Source organism: Acipenser ruthenus, chromosome 48 (genome assembly GCF_902713425.1).
Source record: "Acipenser ruthenus chromosome 48, fAciRut3.2 maternal haplotype, whole genome shotgun sequence".
In the NCBI taxonomy this organism is placed as follows: domain Eukaryota; kingdom Metazoa; phylum Chordata; class Actinopteri; order Acipenseriformes; family Acipenseridae; genus Acipenser; species Acipenser ruthenus.
This window is the reverse complement of record NC_081236.1, coordinates 2,527,350-2,544,105: the sequence shown is the minus strand read 5'-3', so window position 1 is coordinate 2,544,105 and position 16,756 is coordinate 2,527,350. Positions and strand designations below refer to the sequence as shown.

Here is a 16,756-nt window from a genome sequence, read left to right as displayed (position 1 = left end):
ACACAATCAGCCCCTGTGTCTCAGAGTGTTCACAATTCCACAGCAAGGACTGCAGGAGGGCATTATCAGGAGAGATGAGCTCCAGGCTGCTTTTATTCTTTTTATACCACTGGCTGCCAAGTACGACTGCTTTAGAATGATATCATGACATCCAAGCTGCCTGTATTAATAGCAGCTGAAGAGCACACACAGCACAGAAGGAAAGAAAGAAAGAAAGAGGCTGATATTTGGAATATGCCCTGTGATGTCATTTTTGCGGAATCTTTAACAACTACATGAAGTCTCTTTCTTTCTTTCTTTCTTCTACAGCAGCAGAGACAAGACAATTACATAAACATGTTGACAAGTAATATTTATGAAAGGGTTGATATTTAAAGCTATTATTAACCATGAACTGTGACTATTTAAATAATTGTTCAATTTACAAAACTACAAATGAAATCAGCAGGTGTTCAGGCATTTTAGGATCTACTTGGTATGTTTATTCTTAATTTGGTATCTTGAAAGGGAGATTTATTTCCTTTTCAATACCAATAATTTCCACTGATATTTATCACACATATTTCCACTTTCTTTTTTATTTTTATTTTGCAGGCCCCAGTCAGGGGATTGGAGTCTCTCAAACCCCCCAGGTCCTCTTTCAGGGAGCAGGAGGTTCTGCAGAGATGTTCTGTGAGCACGATGGGGACAGCAGCTACACCCAAATGTACTGGTACCGTCAGCTGAGAGGACAAGGGATTCATTTACTGGTATTCTCACTGTCTGGCAGTGCACCACAATTTGAAAAGGACTTCAATGAAGAGAGATATGAAGTCAACAGATCTGCAGTAACCAAGGGATCTTTAAAGATTAAGAATCTGGAGCCGGGTGACAGTGCCCTGTACTTCTGCTCAGCGAGCAAACACAGTGATACAATCCCACTGCAGCACCTGGCAAAAAGCACTCTGCCTTCTCTTCTACCAGCTCTAGTGCTGTAGTAATGGAAGTGAGCTGCAGGGGGCGACATGGTGACAGAAATAGGTAAAAGATATAATTGAAGGGAATCTGTTTTTCTATTTGTATTACTCAGGTTTATTTAACACTGATGATTACTGTACAGCTGCTTACACGATACATATAGTTCCAGTTCTTGTACATTGTAAAAGTCTATTATTTCTAATGAAGTCTTATCCAGACCCAAAGTGTGGTGTCAACATGATGTCCAGCATTTCATATGCATGATCTCATGTAATTGTACTGGCGTCCAGAACACTGCATTGAATGTCTTGGACTGTGTTCATTGTAATGCCACTTCACCAGAGTCACTACGAGTATTCTTCCATATCAGCTGCCAACCCTCCTCTGTAATCTCAACCTTTCATTGTTTTCTTTCCTCTAAGCCCATATAGATTTAATAGAATCAGAAAACTGCACAATGTTCTCTCTGGTGCTGGAGTGCGCTCCCACGCTCCTCCAGTCTCAGGGGGTTGCTCTTTTGTGTTCTTTGCAGCTGATTGAAAATGAATCAACAATCAAATATTAGTTTAGCTTTAGTTTTGAATGCATGTCTTTTATCTCATTACTAATTATTATTATTATTATTATTATTATTATTATTATTATTATTATTATTATTATTATGCAGCGGCCCCCAAGGGATATTATAACTCATCATTCATTTGCTTCACCTTGTTGCTGTGATGTCACTTCCTGTATCTTTGCAATGAAACCCCGGGTAGGCCTGCTGTGCTGCTCCTCTCTCTCCAGCACAGGCATGTGAAGATGGCTGGAGTTTTTATTGTGTTCACAGCATTGCTGCTGTGTCTCCCAGGTAAGAACCTCCAAAGAGCAGACCAGATATTAACAGCAACGACACTAAACTACTGCATTTTTGGGGGGGATAAATATTATTATAATGTGAAAGAAAAAATAGATACTGATATGAAGAGTTTTAATTATTTTCAAATCAGATTTTGTTGTTTTATATTTGGCTGTCTTGTTATTATTTGTAATTGGAATCCTTTTTTATACTGTCTCTGTCGGCAGATTCCTCGGATGGTATCAACATTGTCCAGTCCCCTCCTTCACTGTTTGAGAGTCCTGGACGCACTGCTGAACTCCAGTGCTATCACGGTGATAGCAGCTATAACCGCATGTACTGGTACCAGCAAACAAGGAGCTTTGGAACTGATTGGATATGAGTTTGGCAAAATAAACCATGAAGACAAGTTTAAAGAAAGATTCAAAATGACTGGAAAAGCAACAGAGAAGGGCTTTTTAACCATCTACAATTTAACAGCTGAAGACAGTGCTGTGTACTTCTGTGCAGCCAGCATACACAGTGCTGCAGATCACCTCTCTCCTCTACAATAACCCTTTGTAGCCACAGCCTTCCCTGCGCTTACATGAGAACACGTCATCTCACCACCTGCTACAATTCACTGACACTGTGTCAGCTTATCTTAGTAAGGGGGCTGTGTTGTTATGAGTTGGTTTTGCAATGTAAAGTTTCTAACAATAGACAGTAAAACAACAACTAGAATCATATATTACAGTATTGGCAGCAGACATCCATGAATAAATAAAACACTCAAAAGATATTATGATATTAATCCTTAATGAACTATATTATTTCTTTGATAAATGTTTTGACTGGTAGTATCTATGTATTCTTATGGTATGATGTGGTCTGTGAGGATTCTTATATGTTAGGGGTTTGGTATAAAGGAAATCTTGGAAAGGTGAATGTTAGTGGCAAAGGAAATCTGTGTTCCTTCCTCCCTCAGTGGGGTGTAGTTGGTTTTGAAACCTCTGGGGGTGCTCATGATCGGTGTGGGTGAGAAGAATAGCGGGGGGGCTTTTTTGTGTTCAGCACACCTGGTACCTCTGTTGCTAGAACCAAACCGTTCATGACTGGATGTTCTGGTACCAACAGGTCCATAGCTGATAGCCACCCCTAAAAGCGACCCAAACTATGAGGACGGCTTTAACTCGGGATTGAAGTGACGAGCTCTGAGAAGAAGAAGTGTGCTGAATGTGGAGGCTGAAGAGAGTGCAGTGTGTCTGTGTGTGGTCAGTGAACTCACTGATACAGGAGGACTCAGCGCTGTGTCCAGAACCAGAACAGCATCTTCTTTCAACAGCAAACCCTCCGACTCAGAACAGCAGCTTCTTTCAACAGCAAACCCTCTAACTCAGAACAGCAGCTTCTTTCAACAGCAAACCCTCCGACTCAGAACAGCAGCTTCTTTCAATAACAAACCCTCCGACTCAGAACAGCACCTTCTTTCAATAGCAAACCCTCGGTCTTACACAGGAAACAGGTGAGATGTGAGCGACAGGCATTTGTGTGTCATACTCAAAGAGACCAGCAGAGGGCACCATGAGACGAGATTGGTGATGAGCCCAATCATAGAGAATCCAAACACTGTTCAAATGGTTGGATTGTGGTGATGTCAATTTAAAAGCTGTTCAAGCCTTTAGGCTTGTTTTATGTACTAAATAATTTGTCTAGTTTAGTTTTTTTTTAAATCACAGCCAGGTTGAGTACACCATAAATCAATTAATTATAATCAAAGAAAGTAAAAACAAAAAAGTGTATTGTGTTTTGTGCTTTTAATACATTTCATGTCACCCACTAATGTTCTCTTAATACATGAATAGAAGTAGTGAATAATTTTCTTACATCAAAGTAGTAGGAGGTCTCTGTTCTTCATAATCAGAACCCTGCAACAGCCTTTACGTGGTTTCTTAAAGCAATACACTGTACATCTTACTATAGGCAGAAGAACAGTGAAGTTACACAATCAAATACTGTAAATAAACCACATAGATTATTGTAGCATCTGTTTGGAACCCCAGTGCACATCAATGGGATCAATGGGTTCCACTTGTCATACAATAGAATAACAACCTCCCCTTTTGCACTGCCTGCTGTTGTCATTTCCTGTGTAACTCCACTCCCATGTAGTGCTGTGAGTATCATGCTGGTTTGTATTCTCTCTACACGATGGCTGGAGTATTCGTTGTCTTAACTGCATTCCTGCTCTGTCTCCCAGGTAAGATCCCCTGTATTACACTGAAAGAAAGATTGTTGAAGAAGAAACACACTGAATAGATGCAATTGATATATTGAGCCCCGTTCAAAGCTTTCAGTCCCGAGATGTTTAAATACTTTGTAAAGTTTGATTTGATTTAATGAATCCAGTTTGAAACTCATTCCACTTTTCTAGTTCTAGTTTGTTGGTCTCTGTTATTTCTGTTCATTTATTTGTATGTAATCTTCCCTTTCTTTCTGTACAGATCCCTCGGAGGGCATCAGTATTGAGCAGTCCCCTCCAGTGGGTGAAAGACCTGGGCAGTCTGCAGTGCTTGCGTGCCATCATGATGATAGCAGCTATGAGTACATGTACTGGTATCGGCAATCAAGAGGAGAAGGAGCTTTCAAACTGATCGGATACGCTTACATGACACAAGCAGCAACCTATGAAGATGATTTTAGAACACGATTCACTTTCACTAAACAAACAACTCAGAAAGGCAGTTTAACCATCTCTAATTTAGCAAAGGAAGACAGCGCCATTTACTACTGTGCAGCCAGCAAAGCACAGTGCTGCAGATCCCCTCTCTCCTCTACAAAAACCCTTCGTAGCCACAGCCTTGCCAGTGTTGAGAACACGTCATCTCACCACCTGGCATTTCCAGTCTAACCCTTGAGCTCTTGAGGGACTGCTGGTATGTTGTAATAAGAAGGACCAGCAGAGGACAATATTTCAAAACAAATAATAATGTTTCCAAAGGCCTTTATGCAAGGCGACTTACAGGTGTTACAGGGCAATACAAGGTTACAGTGCAAGAACAATAGAACAATATTTAAATAAAGTATATTTTACAGTGATTGCAAATACTACTAGAATACAATATCAAATAAGAAGTAACAAGCTTGTATTAAAACAATTTGTTTCTACAATGACATCATAGGAGTGCCATATTGCAAGGATAGTGCATCAGCTGAGAATCCAGTAACATGATGCTCAGGTCATGCAAGTCCAGTGCATAGTAGGAGGGGTGGATCAAGAGATCTACAAGTGCAGTCTAAACAGGAGGGCCTTGAGGTGGTGGAAGACAGTGAGAGGCGGAGCAGTCCTGAAGTTCTCCGGTAGCTGGTTCCTCCACAGAGGGGCTAGGGAAGAGAAGGTCCGGTCTCGGAGAATGGAGAGTGGAGTGAAGGCATGACCAGTCCACCAGTAGAGGAGGAGCGGAGAGGTGAGAGGGGATGTAGGGAGACATGAGGGATTGGAGATAGGAGGGTTCAGTGTGGCAGAGAGAGTCACAGACAAGAACAAGGGTCTTGAATTGAATGTGAGCAGAGATAGGTAACCAGTGGAGAGTGCATAACAGAGGGGTAGCATGAGAGTAGCGAGGTTGGGAGAAATCAAGACGAGCAGCAGAATCTTGAATGAGCTGAAGGGGGTGGATTGCAGAAGCAGGGAGACCAGCAAGGGGACAGTTACAGTGGTACAATCTGGGGAGTACAAGAGTTTGGACCAGGAATTGTGTGGAGTAAGTAGAGAGGAAAGGACAGATTCTATTGATGTTGCTAAGAAAGAAGCAGCAAGTGCGTGACAGGGAGGAGAAGAGTTGAGAGAAGGAGGGGAAGGGGTCAAGAGTAACACCCAGGCTTTTAGCAGAAGGAGATGGCGAGAGTGATAGAGGCAAGGGAGACTGAGATGGAGGATCACAGGAGGGAGAGGAAGCAGAAGGAAAGTAGAGAAGGTCAGATTTAGAGAGGTTGAGTTTAAGAAGATGTGAATGTGTCCAACTCGAGATAGCTGAAAGTCATTCTGACATAGTTACAACATCCTGGCAACTCGCTGACATATAAAACTTTTGCTTAACCTGCTGTGATGTCACTTCCTGTCTTGTCATGCTGTATCTTTGCAATGAAACCCCGGGCAGGCCTGCTGTGCTTCTCCTCTCTCTCCAGCACAGGCACGTGAAGATGGCTGGAGTTTTTATTGTGTTCATGGCATTGCTGCTGTGTCTCCCAGGTAAGAACCTCCAAAGGATTTGAAGACAAATAGCTACAAGACTGACACTAAACAGTTACATGTTTTTAATTCTGTGCAATATGAATAGATAAAGAAGACAGATGCATTCTGATATCAGGATTAGTATTTGTTTCCGAATCAGATTGTAGTGTTTTCTATCTAGACGAGTTTGTAATTGGTTGGAATTGCTATACTTTTTATCCTCTCTCTGTCCACAGATTTATCAGATGGCATCAAGGTTCTCCAGTCCCCTCCTTCACTGTTTGAGAGTCCTGGACGCTCTGCTGAACTCCAGTGTTCCCATGATGATAGCAGCTATTACCAGATGTACTGGTACCAGCAATCAAGGAAAGGAGCTTTGGAACTGATTGGATATCTTAACTTTAAAGATGTAAAACCAGAAGAGAAGTTTAAGGAAAGATTCAAATTAACTGGAGATGGGAGTAAGGCAGGTTCTTTAACCATCTCCAGTGTAACAGCTGAAGACAGTGCTGTGTACTTCTGTGCAGCCAGCATACACAGTGCTGCAGATCACCTGTCTCCTCTACAATAACCCTTCCTACCCACAGCCTTCCCTGCGCTTACATGAGAACATGTCATCTCACCACCTGCTTCAATTCACTGTCTAGCACTATCAGCTCATCACAGAGAACTCACACAGGAGTGAATATGAAACACCTGCCATCTGCAGCACACACTTTTGTGTAAGTGGGCTGTCCTTCACATGACTGGTTCATTTGCTATTTATTTGCTGTGTGGTCGTGTCATTTCCTGTAATGTTTCAGCAAACCCTGACACAATCAGCCCCTGTGTCTCAGAGTGTTCACAATTCCCCAGCAAGGACTGCAGGAGGGCATTATCAGGAGAGATGAGCTCCAGGCTGCTTTTATTCTTTTTATACCACTGGCTGCCAAGTACGACTGCTTTAGAATGATATCATGACATCCAAGCTGCCTGAATTAATAGCAGCTGAAGAGCACACACAGCACAGAAGGAAAGAAAGAAAGAAAGAGGCTGATATTTGGAATATGCCCTGTGATGTCATTTTGCTGAATAGTTAACAACTACATGAAGTCTCTTTCTTTCTTTCTTTCTTTCTTCTACAGCAGCAGAGACAAGACAATTACACAAACATGCTGACAAGTAATATTTATAAAAGGGTTGATATTTAAAGCTATTATGAACCATGGACTGTGACTATATTGTAATAATTGTTCAATTTACAAAACTACAAATTAAATTAGCAGGTGTTCAAGGGTTTTTCAGGTTCTACTTGGTTTGTTTATTTTTAATTTGGTATCTTGAAAGGGAGGTTTATTTCCTTTTCAATACCAATAATTTCCACTGATATTTATCACACATATTTCCACTTTCTTTTTTATTTTTATTTTGCAGGCCCCAGTCAGGGGATTGGAGTCTCTCAAACCCCCCAGGTCCTCTTGCAGGGAGCAGGAGGTTCTGTAGGGATGTTCTGTGAGCACGATGGGGACATCAACTACAAACAAATGTACTGGTACCGTCAGCTGAGAGGACAAGGGATTCAGTTACTGGTATTCTCACTGTCTGGTAGTGCACCACAATTTGAAAAGGACTTCAATGAAGACAGATATGAAGTCAACAGACTTACAGCAAACAAGGGATCTTTAAAGATTAAGAATCTGGAGCCGGGTGACAGTGCCCTGTACTTCTGCTCAGCGAGCAAACACAGTGATACAATCCCACTGCAGCACCTGGCAAAAAGCACTCTGCCTTCTCTTCTACCAGCTCTAGTGCTGTAGTAATGGAAGTGAGCTGCAGGGGGCGACATGTTCTGTGACACGATGGTGGCTCACAGAACCTCCACAGACATGTTCATGTTCTGTGGAGGTTCTGTGGAGGTTCTGTGACACAATGGTGGCTTTGAATACAACCAAATGTACTGGTACCGTAGGCTGAGAGGACAAGGGATTCAGTTACTAGTAGTGTCTTGCAGTGCACCACAATTTGAAAAGGACTTTAATGAAGAGAGATATGAAGTCAACAGACCTGCAGCAAAAAAGGGATCTTTAAAGATTAAGAAACTGGAGCTCTAGTGCTGTAGTAATTGAAGTGAGCTGCAGGGGGCGACATGGTAACAGAAAAAACTATTCAAGGGACTCTTTTTTTCTATTTGTATTACTCAGGTTTATTTAACACTGATGATTACTGTACAGCTGCTTACACAGTACATATAGGTACAGTCTTTCTAAATTGTAAAAGTGTATTATTTCTAAGTAAAGACTGTTTTTATTTTCCACTGTCCATGTAAATTATAGTTCTTAAGATTGATTTTTAAAACCCAGCAAAAACAACTTCAATAATACTGTTCACTGTAATTTAATAATTTATTACTTAACCACTAACCAAGGTATCAATACATGATCAGGTGAATTACAATATATTTAAATACATTAAGGTTCTAGTGACATTATAATTCATTAGAATGACGCTCAAGGCAGCAGAATCCAGAGCTTTAAATTATAATGTAGAGTAATTTCAGCTTCCTCATTTGTTATTTGTATAATATTTGTTAAAGGAAGAGGATTGTATTGTTTGGAACACAGTGCAACATGAAGAGGTCATGGATATCTGAGGCTCGCTCCTTTCCTCCCTGTTTCAGATCCCAGGATGTCTTCACATGGCTTATATCAAAGGCATTGTTCTTTGTCACGAGTGTGTTTCTCTTGTTCAATGATGAATGATTCTCTGGCTTTAGTGTGGGGATTTCAAAGGGGGCCCTTACCCTAGGTTTAAAAGACACACTGGGAATTGGAGGAACATGCTTTGGAAAGTCACAATTAACATGTGATGACACAGCAAGGATTGATGACTTTTTAACCAACATTGAGTACTAATGACTTCTTTTGTATTGACTACAATTAACTAGAGGCTGGAACTAGAGCTGATTCATATTATATTACTAATAATAACAATAGTACATGAAAAAAGTGCTTGAATTAAAAAATTATCTATACTCTGGAATATTAAATACAAAGTGCTACCCATTCCTTTTTGGAGCACTTAAAAAAATTGTGTTGATCACTTGCTTCAACTTGTTGCTGTGATGTCACTTCCTGTCTTGTCATGCTGTATCTTTGCAATGAAACCCCGGGCAGGCCTGCTGTGCTGCTCCTCTCTCTCCAGCACAGGCACGTGAAGATGGCTGGAGTTTTTATTGTGTTCACGGCATTGCTGCTGTGTCTCCCAGGTAAGAACCTCCAAAGCATTTATTTTTTACTTGATAAAAAATTAAAACAAAGATATTACATCTGCTACTATTAGTTATTGTTTCCTAACCAATGTTATTGTTTTCTGTCTTTTTTTAATTTCACTTCTAATCCTCTCCCTGTCCACAGATTTCTCTGATGGTAACGTTCGCCAGTCCCCTCCTTCACTGTTTGAGAGTCCTGGACAGTCTGCTGCACTCCAGTGCTCTCATAATATTACCAACTATGACCAGTTGTACTGGTACCAGCAAACAAGGAAAGGAGCTTTGGATCTGATTGGGTATCTTAGCTATAAAGATGTAAAACCAGAAGAGAAGTTTAAGAAAAGATTCAGTTTAACTGGAGATGCAGAAAAGGCAGGTTCTTTAATCATCTCCAATTTAACAGCTGAAGACAGCGCTGTGTACTTCTGTGCAGCCAGCATACACAGTGCTGCAGATCACCTCTCTCCCCTACAATAACCCTGCCTACCCACAACCTTCCCTGCGCTTACATGAGAAAACATCATCTCACCACCTGCTACAAATCACTATCTAGCACTATCAGTTCATCACAGAGAACTCACACAGGAGTGAATATGAAACACCTGCCATCTGCAGCACACACTTTTGTGCAAGTGGGCTGTCCTTCACATGTCTATTTATTTGCTGTGTGGTCGTGTCATTTCCTGTAATGTTTCAGCAAACCCTGACACAATCAGCCCCTGTGTCTCAGAGTGTTCACAATTCCACAGCAAGGACTGCAGGAGGGCATTATCAGGAGAGATGAGCTCCAGGCTGCTTTTATTCTTTTTATACCACTGGCTGCCAAGTACGACTGCTTTAGAATGATATCATGACATCCAAGCTGCCTGTATTAATAGCAGCTGAAGAGCACACGCAGCACAGAAGGAAAGAAAGAAAGAAAGAAAGAGTCTGATATTTGGAATATGTTCTGTGTTGTCATTTTGCTGAATATTTAACAAGTACATGAAGTCTCTTTCTTTCTTTCTTCTACAGCAGCAGAGACAAGATAATTACACAAGCATGTTGACAAGTAATATTTATAAAAGGGTTGATATTTAAAGCTATTATTAACGATGGACTGTGACTATATTCAAATAATTGTTCAATTTACAAAACTACAAATTAAATTAGCAGGTGTTCAAGGGTTTTTCAGGTTCTACTTGGTTTGTTTATTCTTAATTTGGTATCTTGAAAGGGAGATTTATTTCCTTTTCAATACCAATAATTTCCACTGATATTTATCACACATATTTCCACTTTCTTTTTTATTTTTATTTTTCAGGCCCCAGTCAGGGGATTGGAGTCTCTCAAACCCCCCAGGTCCTCTTGCAGGGAGCAGGAGGTTCTGCAGAGATGTTCTGTGAGCACGATGGGGACAGCAGCTACACCCAAATGTACTGGTACCGTCAGCTGCGAGGACAAGGGATTCAGTTACTAGTATTCTCAGATTTTTATAAAGATCCAGAATTTGAATAGGACTTCAGTAAAGATAGATATGAAGTCAACAGATCTGCAGTAGACAAGGGATCATTAAAGATTAAGAATCTGGAGCCGGGTGACAGTGCCCTGTACTTCTGCTCAGCGAGCAAACACAGTGATACAATCCCACTGCAGCACCTGGCAAAAAGCACTCTGCCTTCTCTTCTACCAGCTCTAGTGCTGTAGTAATGGAAGTGAGCTGCAGGGGGCGACATGGTAACAGAAATAGGTAAAATATACTATTGAATGGAATCTGTTTTTCTATTTGTATTAGTCTGGTTTTGCATCACTAAATAAAAGAAAGCTTCTCCTTCTGCTGTGATGTCACTTCCTGTATCTTTGCAATGAAACCCCAGGCAGGCCTGCTGTGCTTCTCCTCTCTCTCCAGCACAGGCACGTGAAGATGGCTGGAGTTTTTATTGCGTTCACGGCATTGCTGCTGTGTCTCCCAGGTAAGAACCTCCAAAGGATATGAAGCCCTATAGCTACAAGACTGACACCAAACAGTTACATGTTTTTAGACAAAGAAGACAGATAACTTGTTATATAAGTATTACTAATTTTTCCAACTCAGATATTATTATTTTCTTTCTAGCTGTCTTGGTAATTATTCATATTTCACTTTTTTATCCTGTCTCTGTAAACAGATTTCTCAGATGGTATCAACATTGTCCAGTCCCTGGACACTCTGTTGAACTCCAGTGTTCTCATGATGACAGCAGCTATTACTTCATGTACTGGTACCAACAATCAAGGAAAGGAACTTTGGAACTCATTGGGTATCTTAACAATGAAATAGTAAACCCAGAAGAGAAGTTTAAGAAAAGATTTAATTTAACAGGAAATGCAAGAAGGGCAGGTTCTTTAACCATCTCCAGTATAACAGCTGAAGACAGTGCTGTGTACTTCTGTGCAGCCAGCATACACAGTGCTGCAGATCAACTCTCTCCTCTACAATAACCTTGCCGGCCTCCAAACAACCTTACTATAGTTTTCATGAGACCACGTCATGGCTTTGTCACTCCCTCTGAGCCCTATAGCTGCTGCTGGTTGCCCCAGAGGGCTTGTATTTAGTGTCTCTGATCAGGCTGCTGTATGTCTGCACCTCTCTCCTCTACAATAACCCTTTGTAGCAACAGCCTTGCCAGTGTTTACTTGAGAAAGCATCATCTCACCACCTGGATTTCCAATCTAACCTTTGAGCCCTTCAGGGACTGCTGGTATGTTGTAATAAGAAGTGACCAGCAGAGGGCAACATTACAAAACAAATAAGAATGTTCACTACGCCTTTATCCACTCGACTTACAGGTGTTACAGGGCAGGCTGCTGTAGGTCTGCAATATACACTCTGTTTGTGCTGGAAGAAGGTGTTCATCAGTACTATAGCATGATGGTGAGTTAGGACTTAGATTCCTTATAGAGATTGTAACCAAGGCTTTACAAGACAGTGTTTGTTTACCTCTATTAGCATAACAACTAGATTTCAAGAACCTTATCTTTTATCTGTAGATGGTTTAGTTGTTCAAGGCTACTTTATTTTCACCTTGACTGTGGTGATGTCCATTTAAAGAGACACTACATACCATCTACATGTTCTTAATATTGAATTTCTTACGGGGTCTGCTTCTGTATTTTATTGTGTCTTGGCTCTTGGTGGAACACTGATTTGTAGTAAGAGGAATTGACCAGCAGGGGGCAACATTACAAAACAAATAGTGATGATGACACACTAGCAACTGTTTGACATATAACAGATTTTCCTCACCTTGTTGCTGTGATGTCACTCCCTGTATCTTTGCAATGAAACCCCGGGCAGTCCTGCTGTGCTGCTCCTCTCTCTCCAGCACAGGCACGTGAAGATGGCTGGAGTTTTTATTGTGTTCACGGCATTGCTGCTGTGTCTCCCATGTAAGAACCACCACAGGATTTAAAGCCAAATAGCTACAAATAAGACTGACACTAAACTACTACATTTTTTTTCTAAAATATTATTATATGACAATTATTTACAAATCACATTTTGTTGTTTTATTTGTTGCTGTCTTTCTAATAATTTGTAAGTGTAATTGTTTTTTATCCCGTCTCTGTCCACAGATTTCTCGGATGGTATCAACATTGTCCAGTCCCCTCCTTCACTGTTTGAGAGTCCTGGACGCTCTGCTGAACTCAACTGCTCTCATGATGCCAGCAGCAATCAATACATGTACTGGTATCAGCAAACAAGGAAAGGAGCTTTGGAACTGATTGGTTATCTTAGCTATGAAACGGTACACCCTGAGGAAAAGTTTAAAGAAAGATTCAAAGTGACTGGAAAAGCAACAGAGAGGGGCTTTTTGACCATCTACAATTTAACAGCTGAAGACAGTGCTGTGTACTTCTGTGCATCCAGCATACACAGTGCTGCAGATCACCTCTCTCGTCTACAATAACCCTGCCTACCACAACCTTCCTCTACAATAACCCTGCCTACCCACAACCTTCCCTGCACATACATGAGAACACATCATCTCTCCACCTGCTTCAAACCACTGACACTGTGTCAGCTTATCTTAGTAAGGGGTCTGTGTTGTTATGAGTTGGTTTTTCAATGTAAAGTTTCTAACAATAGAAAGTAAAACAACAACTAGAATCATGTATTACAGTATTGGCAGTAGACATCCATAAATAAATAAAACACTCAAAAGATATTATGATATAAATCCTTAATGAACTATATCATTTCTTTAATAAATGTTTTGACTCGGAGTCTCAATGTATTCTTATGGTATGATGTGGTCTGTGAGGATTCTTATATGTTAGGGGTTTGGTATAAAGGAAATATAGGAAAGGTGAATGTTAGTGGCAAAGGAAATCTGTGTTCCTTCCTCCCTCAGTGGGGTGTAGTTGGTTTTGAAACCTCTGGGGGTGCTCATGATCGGTGTGGGTGAGAAGAATAGCGGGGGGGCTTTTTTGTGTTCAGCACACCTGGTACCTCTGTTGCCAGAACCAAACCGTTCATGACTGGATGTTCTGGTACCAACAGGTCCACAGCTGATAGCCACCCCTAACAGCGACCCAAAACTATGAGGACGGCTTTACCTCGGGATTGAAGTGACAAGCTCTGAGTAGAAGAAGTGTGTTGAATGTGGAGGCTGAAGAGAGTGGAGTGTGTCTGTGTGTGGTCAGTGAACTCACTGATACAGGAGGACTCAACGCTGTGTCCAGAACCAGAACAGCAGCTTCTTTCAATAGCAAACCCTCTGACTCAGAACAGCAGTTTCTTTCAACAGCAAACCCTCTAACTCAGAACAGCAGCTTCTTTCAACAGCAAACCCTCCGACTCAGAACAGCAGCTTCTTTCAATAACAAACCCTCCGACTCAGAACAGCACCTTCTTTCAATAGCAAACCCTCGGTCTTACACAGGAAACAGGTGAGCCTCGAACAGATGTGAGCGACAGGCATTTGTGTGTCATACTCAAAGAGTCCAGCAGAGGGCACCATGAGATGAGATTGGTGATGAGCCCAATCATAGAGAATCCAAACACTGTTCAAATGGTTGGATTGTGGTGATGTCAATTTAAAAGCTGTTCAAGCCTTTAGGCTTGTTTTATGTACTAAATAATTTGTCTAGTTTAGTTTTTTTTTTAAATCACAGCCAGGTTGAGTACACCATAAATCAATTAATTATAATCAAAGAAAGTAAAAACAAAAAAGTGTATTGTGTTTTGTGCTTTTAATACATTTCATGTCACCCACTAATGTTCTCTTAATACATGAATAGAAGTAGTGAATAATTTTCTTACATCAAAGTAGTAGGAGGTCTCTGTTCTTCATAATCAGAACCCTGCAACAGCCTTTACGTGGTTTCTTAAAGCAATACACTGTACATCTTACTATAGGCAGAATAGCAGTGAAGTTACACAATCAAATACTGTAAATAAACCACATAGATTATTGTAGCATCTGTGTGGAACCCTAGTGCACATCAATGGGAGCAATGGGTTCCACTTGTCATACAATGAATAACAACCTCCACTTTTGCACTGCCTGCTGTTGTCATTTCCTGTGTAACTCCACTCCCATGTAGTGCTGTGAGTATCATGCTGGTTTGTATTCTCTCTACACGATGGCTGGAGTATTCGTTGTCTTAACTGCATTCCTGCTCTGTCTCCCAGGTAAGATCCCCTGTATTACACTGAAAGAAAGATTGTTAAAGAAGAAACACACTGAATAGATGCAATTGATATATTGAGCCCCGTTCAAAGCTTTCAGTCGCGGGTTGTTTAAATATTTTGTAAAGTTTGATTTGATTTAATGAATCCAGTTTGAAACTCATTCTACTTTTCTAGTTCTAGTTTGTTGGTCTCTGTTATTTCTGTTCATTTATTTGAATGTAATCTTCCCTTTCTTTCTGTACAGATCCCTCGGAGGGCATCAGTATTGAGCAGTCCCCTCCAGTGGGTGAAAGACCTGGGCAGTCTGCAGTGCTTGAGTGCCATCATGATGATAGCAGCTATGAGTACATGTACTGGTATCGGCAATCAAGAGGAGAAGGAGCTTTCAAACTGATCGGATACGCTTACATGACACAAGCAGCAACCTATGAAGATGATTTTAAAACACGATTCACTTTCACTAAACAAACAACTCAGAAAGGCAGTTTAACCATCTCTAATTTAGCAAAGGAAGACAGCGCCATTTACTACTGTGCAGCCAGCAAAGCACAGTGCTGCAGATCCCCTCTCTCCTCTACAAAAACCCTTCGTAGCCACAGCCTTGCCAGTGTTGAGAACACGTCATCTCACCACCTGGCATTTCCAGTCTAACCCTTGAGCTCTTGAGGGACTGCTGGTATGTTGTAATAAGAAGGACCAGCAGAGGGCAATATTTCAAAACAAATAATAATGTTTCCAAAGGCCTTTATGCAAGGCGACTTACAGGTGATACAGGGTAATACAAGGTTACAGTGCAAGAACAATATTTAAATAAAGTATAGTTTACAGTGATTGCAAATACTACTAGAATACAATATCAAATAAGAAGTAACAAGCTAGTATTAAAACAATCTGTATCTACAATGACATCATAGGAGTGCCATATTGCAAGGATAGTGCATCAGCTGAGAATCCATTAACATGATGCTCAGGTCAGGCAAGTCCAGTGCATAGTAGGAGGGGTGGATCCAGAGATCTACAAGTGCAGTCTAAACAGGAGGGTCTTGAGGTGGTGGAAGACAGTGAGAGGCGGAGCAGTCCTGAAGTTCTCCGGTAGCTGGTTCCTCCACAGAGGGGCTAGGGAAGAGAAGGAGCAGGCTTGCAGAATGGACAGAGGAGTGAAGGCATGACCAGTCCACCAGTAGAGGAGGAGCGGAGAGGTGAGAGGGGGTGTAGGGAGAAAAAAGGGATTGGAGATAGGAGGGTTCAGTGTGGTGGAGAGACTCACAGACAAGAACAAGGGTCTTGAATTGAATGTGAGCAGAGATAGGTAACCAGTGGAGAGTGCAAAACAGATGGGTAGCATGAGAGTAGCGAGGTTGGGAGAAATCAAGACGAGCAGCAGAATTTTGAATGAGCTAAAGGGGGTGGATTGCCGAAGCAGGGAGACCAGCAAGGGGACAGTTACAGTGGTACAATCTGGAGAGTACAAAAGCTTGGACCAGGATCTGGGTGGAGTAAGTAGTGAGGAAAGGACAGATCTTTTGATGTTGCTAAGAAAGAAGCAGCAAGTGCGTGTCAGGGAGAAGAAGAGTTGAGAGAAGGAGAGGGAGGGGTCAAGAGTAACAGCTAGGCTTTTAGCAGAAGGAGATGGAGACAGTGATAGATGCATGGGAGACTGAGATGGAGGGTCACAGGAGGGAGAGGAAGCAGAAGGAAAGTAGAGAAGGTCAGATTTAGAGAGGTTGAGTTTAAGAAGATGTGAATGTGTCCAACTTGAGATAGCTGAGAGACATTCTGACACAGTTACATCACCCTGGCAACTTGCTGACATATAACACTTTTTTGACATATGTCACTTCC

The 16,756-nt window shown here is 41.3% G+C and overlaps 1 gene segment (V, D, J or C); it reads left to right on the top strand.

Annotated features, from left to right (window-relative positions):
• The first annotated feature begins 14,820 nt into the window (after positions 1–14,820).
• LOC131721167 (probable non-functional immunoglobulin kappa variable 3-7) lies at positions 14,821–15,565 on the top strand. The segment is given in 2 exon segments: positions 14,821–14,914; positions 15,159–15,565. Coding segments are annotated over 2 exon segments (456 nt in total).
• The last annotated feature ends 1,191 nt before the right edge of the window (positions 15,566–16,756 follow it).